Raw genomic sequence first — 10644 nt, 5'->3', positions numbered from 1 at the left:
GATGCCCAGCTGAAGTAAACAGCCTACACTCACTACAGATAAACAGCAACTGGAGTCATTTGTCCTACAGTGGCCACCGTAGCTACGATTATGCACTTGAACTGGGAGGTGTAAGAAAACAGAATTCAGCAGACTGCAGTCTGCAATCTACTGCCATCTAGTGGTGATATTTTACAGAGTGTACCTTTAAGTAAAAGAACAAAAAACAAACAAATGATGAGCTCAGCTGAAAAAAGAAAAAAAGACCAGTATTAATGGGAAACTGACCCCATATATATATATATATATAGGGAGAGAGAGATTATGATGATGGCTTTTTCTCAAGTGAAGGGTTGCAATATTTGTATACTTTGCAAGATGATTTTCAGGCTCTTGTGCAGCCACTTTTCATGTAAACCGTGTATGAGGGTACAAGGCTTCACACAAGCCTGGAAACCGTCAGAAATGCTCTCTACACTGTATTTATTTCTCATCAAATATTCTGATTCCCCATTAAAAAATAATGGAAACAGTCCGGCTCGGTCATCCTCTCGGTTTTCCTCTTCACTTATCTTCCTCTCTCCTCTCTCTGTTACTCCTCCTGCTCTCTCCTCTCTGCGCAGTCATCCAAACCTCTCCCCTCCTCCTTTCTCAATGAATCTCTCGGCCAGGTTCAGTCCCTCCCACTTTGTGTAAGCGCCTAATTGTCAGCCCTGACGAAAACTTGCGCAGGGCTTAAATACCGCATTCGCCTCTTGCATTGAGAGTACAAGTGACCAGCCTGTCCGTGCGGACATCTTTTGAGTGTGTGTGTGTGTGTGTGTGTGTGTGTTTAATTTTTAATTTTAATTATTATTTTTTCTTGTGTGATTTATTCCTGCTGACCGACAAGCATGCAGGTGTCTGTGGCCCTCCTCGTCTCCAGCTCGGCTTTCCTGCTGCTCCAGGGATGCTGCACCGCTGTGAAGGGATGGAAGGTATTAAAAAATGATGGCACGGAGATTTTACCAGAGGACAGAGAAAATACTCGGACACCGCTGGAGGCAATACTACAGCCGACCAACGGCAACAATAACAACAACAGCAACGCTGTGAATAACAGGGCAAAAAACGGCGGACGGACGGCAAACACAGTTTCCTACAGTAAGTATTATAAAAAAAAAATTACAGAGTAAATGTAAAATACTTAATTTTACAAGTCTAATAAAATGGGAAGGTCAAGCTCAATAAATAAATCCATGCAATACTAAAAGTTTAAAGGCTGCAGTAATTTAAACTGAGCTCTTAATTGGGGGATCTTGTGCGTAAACTGAGCCATCCGTCAGAGCTTTATAAAGTCATTAAAAGGCCTAAAGTTGGTTAACTTTCAAGTGTGAGCACAAGAGCAGGAGCATAAAATGATATTTATTGTGATTTTAGGTGTCCATCTCAATTAGCGCACATTTATAAAGAATCAGCTGCGTTGTCTCTACACTAACGTGAAAAATGGAAAATAAATTAGGAAAGTTTATTTCTTATTATATTTGTTGTGTTCGGGTGTGTTCCTAAGAATCAGATAGTTCAATTAATGATTTTATTTTTCGGCTTTTAAAAAAAAATTAAGATTTCAAATCTTGTATTAAAAAAAAAAAAATCACTAAATGTGGAAAATATAGGCTCTGAGTTAGTGTGGCTTATTTTAAACTGCCCTGAAACGCGCTGCCTCTACATCCTGCTTCGTTTTCACACCAATTCCCTGATTTGGAAGAGCGTAAAGGGTCTTGTTTAATCCAGAGATGAGGGTGATGAGAGCGGCTCAGATGCACATTCCTGTGGTTTCTGCCCCTACACACAGCATTTAGTGAGACGTCAGGGCTTTTTCACGTTGTCTTCCAGGTTGTTTCCCTCTCTCTTTATACTATTAGTCAGGCTCTACTTCCACCATAACTATTTGATTGCAACAACATGTCTCCCAAATAGAAAAAAGCCCACAGTTTGCTCTTCGGGGGGATGTCTTTGGGGGGTTTTTAGAAATTGCTTTTTAAATGCAACACTGCCTCTGAGAATGATTCCCACCTGTGGTCGGTAACGGTTGTGTGTTCTGATTAAGCAGCGCATGCAGGATAATCTTATGCTTGGTCTCACGGATTCGAGATGGGTGGTGCAATTGTTTTGCTCAATCATGGCCACTTGATTTGGAGATCAGAGGAGATGATTGATTAGATTAGAAGAGCAACAGCTGACAAGGAGGGATTAGGAAGCTGAGGAGAGTTGTGTGACTGATTTTTGTCTTTGAGGGTAAGAATTCACACACAAAGTAACAAATCCGCAAGAGCTCATTTAGTAGGAATTTATTCTTTATTAGTGGGGATGGAAAATGCATCTTGTGTTTATGCAGTGAATGTGCAGCTTAGGGAGACAGAAATCTCCTGGATTATTTCTGTCGTCTGTCTCTTAGTTTTCAAGCTATCCTGGCCCCTGTGGGGGTCACAAAAGAGGCTGTGACCACTGCCTGGCCTCCCTCCAATCCTCCCCAAAGGCTTGTCTCTCACAGCCGAGGGAAAAGAACAGCTCACGCAACTCCACAGTAGTCTGGTGTGTAATCATGAAAATTTCAGGCTCATTAGTAATTTTCAGACTAGGGTGGAGAATCGAAAATGTGAGGCTGGATTAAAACACATACCGGTGCTTCATGAATGAGACAACCTGTCTGTTTTGGCATACGGTGGTAAATGGTGCAAACCACCACTCGGTGCGCGCTGTAGGCGTTGTATACTTCTGCGGTCGCCTTCACCAGCAGCCACAGAATAACACTAGATCAGGTTCTCGTGAGGAGAAAAAAAAGGAAGTCACCTCACATAAATCCTTTGTTCAGCCCTTTTTTGCAAAGAAAACCACAGAGGAAAACAGATCCCTCTCCGAGTGTATCATTTCTTAACCAACGGTTCTTTTGCCTCCTCCTTTTTTTCTTTAAAAACATGCAGCTTGTAAAACAAAAAAAGAAAAACACAGGATGCATGCGGCTGTTAAAAAGCTGCAGCTGAAATATGGGATTGCCACCTGAGTGTGCTGTCTCGAATCAGTCTGGCAGATGTCCAGTTTATTCAGAAGTGTACAGTTGTAGCACTGCCTTAAAATAACCAGACAGCTATTTACTCTTCCATCACCACATACATGTCCTGAGGGCCAGCAGTGAATGCCAGCTTTTTCCTTCCAGACCAAGCCTCCCTTCGGTTTGATTGAGCTGTTTAATGGCCCTCTGGTCTGGATTTGCTATCAGCTGATTGCTGCCAGCTGGATTTCTTCGTCAGGCCCGGTTGTCAGCTAATGATCAGACCATAAATCAAATTCAGAAACTCTGATCTCATTGGCTTAAGTCTCCACTTAAAAGTACAAATTACTGTATTAGGCTGAATTTAGAAAAGTGGATTTTTCAGCTGCTCTTTTGTGTCTCCTGATGTGTTGGAGCTGAAATGAAACGCTGCCTCCAATTCAGATTTTATTTGCCTTACGGTGTTTGTTTTTCACACAAATAACATAACACGTGAAGTCAGGTTGGCATAAACAGAGCGAGAGAAATGAACACACACTGAAATAAGACACAGCTGCAGCTGCCCTGCAGAAAGCCCGTTCCAGCGCGCAGCACTGCAAAGTGTTTGTTTTGGACTTGATTAACTGTGATATCCTCCTCTCCGACTCCAGGTGCCTCGGAGGTGAGCTGCAGGGAGCTGCGTTCGACCCGTTACATCACCGACGGCTCTTGCCGCAGTGCCAAGCCTATCCGAGAGCTGGTGTGCTCGGGCCAGTGCCTGCCCGCGCACCTCATGCCGAACTCCATCCTCCGTGGCAAGTGGTGGAGGAGCAGCGCCTCGGACTACCGTTGCATCCCGGCGCACTCCCGGACACGCAGGGTGCAGCTGCAGTGTCCCAACGGCAACACTCGGACATACAAAATCCGTGTGGTCACCTCCTGCAAGTGCAAGCGTTTCAGGCCACACCACAACCAGTCAGTGGCTAAGGAGGTCCCGAAGACGCAACGCAGCAGGAAGCACAGTCGTTTGTCTCAAGATCGGAGCAAGAAGAACACGCCTCTAACGGGCAACTCGTACTGATGCTCCTCTTCTGCATCCTGGGACAGAGACCAGATATACTCATACGCACGCACACGTTACACAACACACCAACCAACATATCTCCTTCAAATAGGGAGGGGATGCAATTTCAAAGACTGCAAACTCATAAGCTAAATGCTGGACTGATTTAAGTCTGTATATTGTTCAGTCACTTGTCAGCATATTTGTGAACTTCGCTTATTTGCATGACAAAATGAGTCAGTGCCAGGGCTTGCCATGAAGATGAACGGTCAGGAGATGAGTATCTGATAACTCCAACAACTCAGACTTCCACTCAACAGATTTCCTTTATGAAAAATAAGAACTCCTCCCCGAGGTTTCAGACCCATCTGTCCAAACATCCAGCAGAAGCAGACCTGCTCTCGGTGCAGCTCTGTTAAAAGCTGAAAAAAGGTGCATCTTCGCTCCAGAGTGGTTGTAATCCATCTCCTTTCAGCTGTGTGTGGAGAGGAGAAGGCGGCAGCTCTGGGGTCTCTGATGGAGGGATGTTGACAGGTTTTGAGAGGCCCTGGTCTGTACTGCGATCCAGGCAGTTCTTTGACAGCCCGCTAAAGGCCTCACTCATCAGGACAGACCTACAGCACTCTCCACACTGCAGACGCCCCGGCCAGACCTGTCAGTTACGGTAGCTCCTTCCCCACAAGTCCACGCAAAGAGACAGAGAAACAGAAGAGAAAGCACTAACACCACAAGGGCACCGGGCCTACCTCTGAGTCCTCTTAATTACTAAATGAGCCCATTCCTGTGCTGGGATTTGAGTCATAAAAAAAGACTCTTCCTCCTGTCATAGCCGGTTCCTGTTTGCCGGAATCACGCACAAAAAAGTGCACATGGTGTGTAGGAGGCATCAGAAAATGTGCGTGGTTATGTTGTTACCTAGGGGCAAAGCGCTCTCCAGCACACCCACACTGGAATTCTTTTGTAACGGGCCAAACAGAGCAGCGAACGAGACATTCGCAGCCAAATTCCATCTGCCGCGTCATCCCGCTGGTTTCAAGACACCTCCACCTCCACTCCTCTCCGCTCCCGATCTGTAAATACCTCAGACAGGAAAGATAGGAATAAAAAATAACACAAAGAAAACAACAATTTGGTTTTTACAATTAAATCTGGCAAGGAAGAGGAACCCAGCACAAGCTCCTTCCTCCTGAACTCACGAAGAATATTCACAGTGTTTCCACATATCGCCAGCTCTGCTCAAACTGCTTTCTGATTTTGGTTGTCAGGCCGTGCTGACTGTTTGCTTCTTTTTCCAACTGTATGTTTGAAATAGCAACTGGAAGGGGGTTTCTTATGTTAGCTGAGAGCTGCGATGCATAGTGTGATTGTACATATCATACCTGTGTGGTCCTCTGCCCTCGCATGACAAGGTGTTCCAGAGAAGCAGGGAGGGCTGTTTTCTGCAGACACAAAGAAGGACTGTTATAAAAAGAATGAACTGCATATTTATTTTTTATTTCCACATTTAAATTATTTATGCAACCTTTTGTAGTAAATGATAGCCATTATTGTCATATAGTATAATAGAGACTTTGGAAGTGAAAAACTGTACAGTACATGAATAAAGTAAAGCCAGATATATTTGAAAGAAATGGCTTATTTGGTATCATTTGTCTTTGAAGGTTTTAACTGGTAACCTGTCAGTTTACTCACATTACTTTATTATTATTAGTATATAATAAATTACTTAGGGGATATTATAAAGAGGTTGTAAGCAGATATGAATGCATTTGTCATCTCCTTTTGCAAAAGTGAAGACTGGCGCTTGAGCACAGCAGAGTTTCTGGAGATCCTGGAGCGAGTGCTCAAAGGCACTCTGTTAGCCACATTAATCTTAAGCATTTTAATGCCAGTGAAGCATTTAGCTATAAGTACCCTAAACTCAACCTTTTACCCTCCGTTAACAGATGCTATAATAAGCTATTATGTTATTTTTGAAAAGATTTATTTCTGGCTTTTAGCCTTAATTAGAAAGGACAGTAAAGAGAGCTGACAGGAGGGTGGGGAAAGGAGACGCAGGAAAGGGTCTAAGTTGGCCTCGAACCCCGGCCCCTTCCCAAGTCTTGGAGAAAAGCCAAAAAAAAAAAAAAAAAAACCTCATCAGAAGCCAAAGAAGTCCTTTTTTCATTCTCCAGAACTCAGATTTAAGGGAACCAGGCTTCTTAGACCTCAGAAGGTAAAAAAAAAAACAAAGCAGCAAACCTGTGAAAACATGTCAGGATTTTATGATTGAATTTCTGAAATTTCAATTTAAAATCTCACAATAATCAGTAACATTATTACCTTTAAAATAATGTATGACATGCGTCTCACATCAGCACCACATGCTGCACGGCTGGAAACGAGTCTTCTGAGTGGACACGGTCAGTTTTCCCGCTCACACACAGGCCGAGTTTATTGGTTCTGTATGCTGGTCATTATTTACTGTGCAGATAATCATTTTCTTAAAAAGATAAAATAAAAACAAAATCTTTTTAAGACTACAGCCGATCGTCTGATGCAGTTCAGCACATGCTACACCTCAGTGCGCTCCGATACCACTAGCTTGCCTGCCCATTCTTCATAATCATATACAAAATCTGTTTATAGAGGTTAGCATGGCTGAACTGGCACCAGGCACTGGGTGTTTTCTACTGGCAGTGATTCAAATTTGGCAAGATGGGAATCAAGGGTGTGGAAACATAGTCTCCAAATATGCCTCCAAAATCTGCCCACACGTTAGTACGCAGCTGTGACAAGAGAGCCTACATAAGCACATTTTGATTAGCATCATACATCAACTCGTTGCCACTGCTAACGAGGATATGTTTGTTTTAATGTCCTCAAGTGAGCCACAAAACCAAACTGCTGGTGTCCCGTCCCCGTAAGATTTGATGTTTTTCTTCAGATTTAAAGTTGGTCACAATTTTTATTCAGACTAACAGTTAAAAAATAACAGGAGAAGATATAAATGTTCACAAACACATCACACCTTCTTATGTGTACAATATGATGTAAATAAATGCTGAATATTTGAGAGTAAATGCTTCGCTGTCTGTGGAAGGAAATCGAGGCGCTTCAGAAGTTGAGGTTTGTTTGTCTGCACAACTTTGTAAAAGAAGACATTCTCGACATTTCAGTCACAACAGCAACACGCCTCTGTGCACGAGGGTGGATACAGCCGTCATTCAGCATTATTCCTCTCCACCTCACCTCCCTCGAGGCTTTAAGCTCGGTGTGCTGTGAGCTTTTTACGGATGCTTGTCGTAGACCAACCAAACTTGCCAGCAATTCTACCCAAGCTCACTGAATCTTTGCACTCATGCAGTCCAGGCCCTGAAAACCTACCCGGCCTAAATGAAGGATTTATTTTTAATTGGCAGGACAAGAGCTCCCTTAAATGGCCAAATAAACTCAAGTGCAAACACAAAACAGAAAATCACTGTGGTAACTGTGACTGAGAGCTTGTCCTCAGTTGTGCCAAGGCAGAACAGTAGATATTAAATTTCACTACATCATCCATAATGTGCTGTCATTATGTCATTTCCAAGCCTTGTTTTCCAGGAGAGACATGCCATGCCAGGCGACTAGCATGGAAAAGTTTCCTAAGAAATTCAATAACACATCCTTAGGAATTGTATATAAACAGTACATAAATATATCAATGCTGACAAAGCATCTGCCCTGCGTTACTGCTAGCACACACAGCGACCTGCCAGTGACCCCTACAGACCTGGGGAATACAAAGGTGCATGAGAAGTCAAGCGTGATTTATGTCCAGCAAACGATGCAAGTGTACGACACTTCGGTCGGGCCCCAACGCAAGTGTCATCGGTGAAGTTTTGAATACCAGGTGCAGCATTCCCCGAGGGTCCCTCCTCTGTTACAAGTGCAAGAAACTGGATTCAGTTCGGTACACACAACGGCTAGAGTTCACAAACAGTTCCTAGTTGAGTCACGGCCTCTATAAGGAATATTTATAGAACTGACACACAGGCCACAGCAAATGATTACTGACTTCCTTTGTCTAAATGTGGGTGAATAAATGATAGGATTGCACTGTAGCAGGGATGTCAAACATACGGCCCAGGAGTCAGAACCAGACCGAGAAGCGGGTCAAATCTGGTCCAGTGGATGGTTTTGCAAAGAGAAGTTATTACACATTTTTCTACCGCTCTTCCTGGTGTGAGGCTGCCAGCACACGAGTGGAAAACTATGGACAGTTAGAAGTGTTTCTAGATCCTTCTTGGTGGAAAAAAAGTAGCTTCATGCAAAAATAAACAAATCCCTCAGAGACGTAGAAGCCATTCATTCAAAATGTTATGTTCCTTAAAAGTGTCAAATAAGCTAATTAGAACAAGTAGTGCTTTAATTATGGATGTCCTCACATCACACAGTATTAAACAGTAAAGGGTGTTTTGACCTGATAATATTTCAAATCTTTTTTCTATCACTCTTGTATGTATTCATATATTGCTTCCTTATTACAGCTGCTGAACTGCCATCATGGTATTTGTTCATTACACATTTAGTTAGCAGCGCTTTCCAAATCTATCATAATTACATTCGGATGTAGCAGTGAAACTCTCCAGCCCACCAAAGGGGCCGATATGTTCATCAGTGTAAATATCTAATCAGCCAATCACATGGCAGCAACTCAAACATTTAGACATATAGTGATGATCATGATCTGCTGTGACATTCAGATTCAGAAACATGAAAGCATCCATCCTGCCTTATATTAATACTTAATTCTGCTGATGGTGGTGGTGTGATGGTGGGGGGTGGGGTTGTTCGAACACCACAGCCTACCTGAGTATTGTTGCTGACCACGCCCATCTGTTTATGACCACGGTGTGCCCATCTTCTGATGGCGGCTTCCACCAGATTAATGCATCATGTCATAAAGCTCCAATAATCTCAAACTGGTTTTTTGAACATGACAATGAACTGACTGTATTCAAAGACCTCCATAATCACCAGATCTCAATCCAAATCTGTCAACATTCTGTAAAACAAGCACCTTCTCCTAATCCAATCTTGGGACCACCTGTGTTTTTTGCCACCAATATGAACAATTCATTTAGTTTTAATTACTTACTGTATAACTTTTATGAAAATTGCGTGTAGTTTCCTTATGTATTTATTGTATTGTATTGTTTGTATTGCTTGTATTTTCTCTTTTCTTTATTGACAAATTTGTGTAGTTTAGTCATTTTAACCTTGATTGTATAACCTTTGTTTGTTTTTTAGCAAGACATATTGCGATTTGTACAGGGACAACAGATGAAAAATACCCTTTTGGCTAATTCTGGAGCATTTCCTGATTGTTTATTAATGTGCATTGTCCCTACCAAATAAATAAAAATTCAAATTCAAACGAGCGCCTTTGGGATGTGGTGGAATGGCAGATTTGCATCGTGGATTTGCAGATGACAACTCTGCAGCATGTGTGTGGACCGAATATGGACCGAAATCTGTGAGGATTCGTTGAATATATGCCACAAAGAATGAAAGCAGTTCTGAAGTAACACCAAGTAGACTTAAACACCCCTGCACCACAGGAAAAAAAAAAGTGATGCTGGGTTGTCATTCTTCTGTGCAGACTGTGTTAAGCTTATCTTTCAAGTCACAGATAATCACCGCTTCCCAGCGATCCTGCTCTCGCTGCAGTGTAATCACTCGCTCGTCTCCATCTCGCCACGTCTTCAGTTTAACTTTACATGCAGCAAATGTTGAGATGCTGCTTCCAAATGCATATTTAGGTGCTTTGAACTCACATGACGGGATGGTAAAATATCTAATTTCAGCTCTGTGCCGCACAGGCTGCTTGTTTATCACACCATCGGAACATTGTCTAAAAAGCAGCCACTTGAATGGCTTAGGCACTGTCAACACAGACTTAACTGATGTTCTGCCAAGTGCACAAGAGACAGTCAAATAAAATAGATTGTATATCATCTGCAAATAAAGAGATGCTTGACTGCTGCTTGTTTTTGCCAGTGGAATCCATCTTACAAAAGCAAGCAAGTCTCTGTTGCTGTTGACTGAAAACAGCACCAGTGGAAAATGACTTCAGTTGACATCCATAGCATGTGAAGAACTTTCTCCAGGATGCCAAACCCATATAAATATAAATGAGTTTAAAGTGTTGGGTTTCTGGTCAGCTGCCTGTGCATTTCAGTGCTTCAGACTGCCCAAAATGTTTATTGAGATGGAACATATTTAGCAAAGCAATAAAGCACATCTTGTTCAAACCTTCATTAAGAATTGCATAAACTTAAACTCTTTCTATCCCGGTAGTTTCACCTCCCAGGCTTCCCAGTCAAACTTTTCCGGCAGAGGATATTATTGCTCTGGTCAAACACATATGGACGATGACGGATGTACTCGGAGACGGATGTTTGCGCTCCACCAACCACTCCCTTATCAGGTCATGAACACTAATAGCTTTAAAACAAATGGAAACCAGAAGAGATGTCTGGCTGCCTAAAGGAATGAGGAACGTGGAAAGCACAAGTTCAACTAATTTTGTGTTCTTACAGCGATACAGGCTTTGGAAGGTAGATGGCAT

At 42.6% G+C, this 10644-nt stretch overlaps 1 protein-coding gene across 1 annotated transcript; it reads left to right on the top strand.

Annotated features, from left to right (window-relative positions):
• Positions 1 to 755: 755 nt before the first annotated feature.
• On the top strand, positions 756 to 5665 carry sost (sclerostin). The gene is made up of 2 exons (XM_030754362.1): positions 756 to 1122; positions 3661 to 5665. The coding sequence occupies exons 1-2, from the start codon at positions 873 to 875 to the stop codon at positions 4068 to 4070; spliced, it is 660 nt and encodes a 219-aa protein (XP_030610222.1). The 5' UTR covers positions 756 to 872; the 3' UTR covers positions 4071 to 5665.
• The last annotated feature ends 4979 nt before the right edge of the window (positions 5666 to 10644 follow it).

This window comes from Archocentrus centrarchus, chromosome 19 (assembly GCF_007364275.1).
Source record: "Archocentrus centrarchus isolate MPI-CPG fArcCen1 chromosome 19, fArcCen1, whole genome shotgun sequence".
Taxonomy (NCBI): domain Eukaryota; kingdom Metazoa; phylum Chordata; class Actinopteri; order Cichliformes; family Cichlidae; genus Archocentrus; species Archocentrus centrarchus.
Note: the sequence above shows the minus strand (reverse complement) of the source record. Positions and strands in the feature narration are given on the sequence as shown.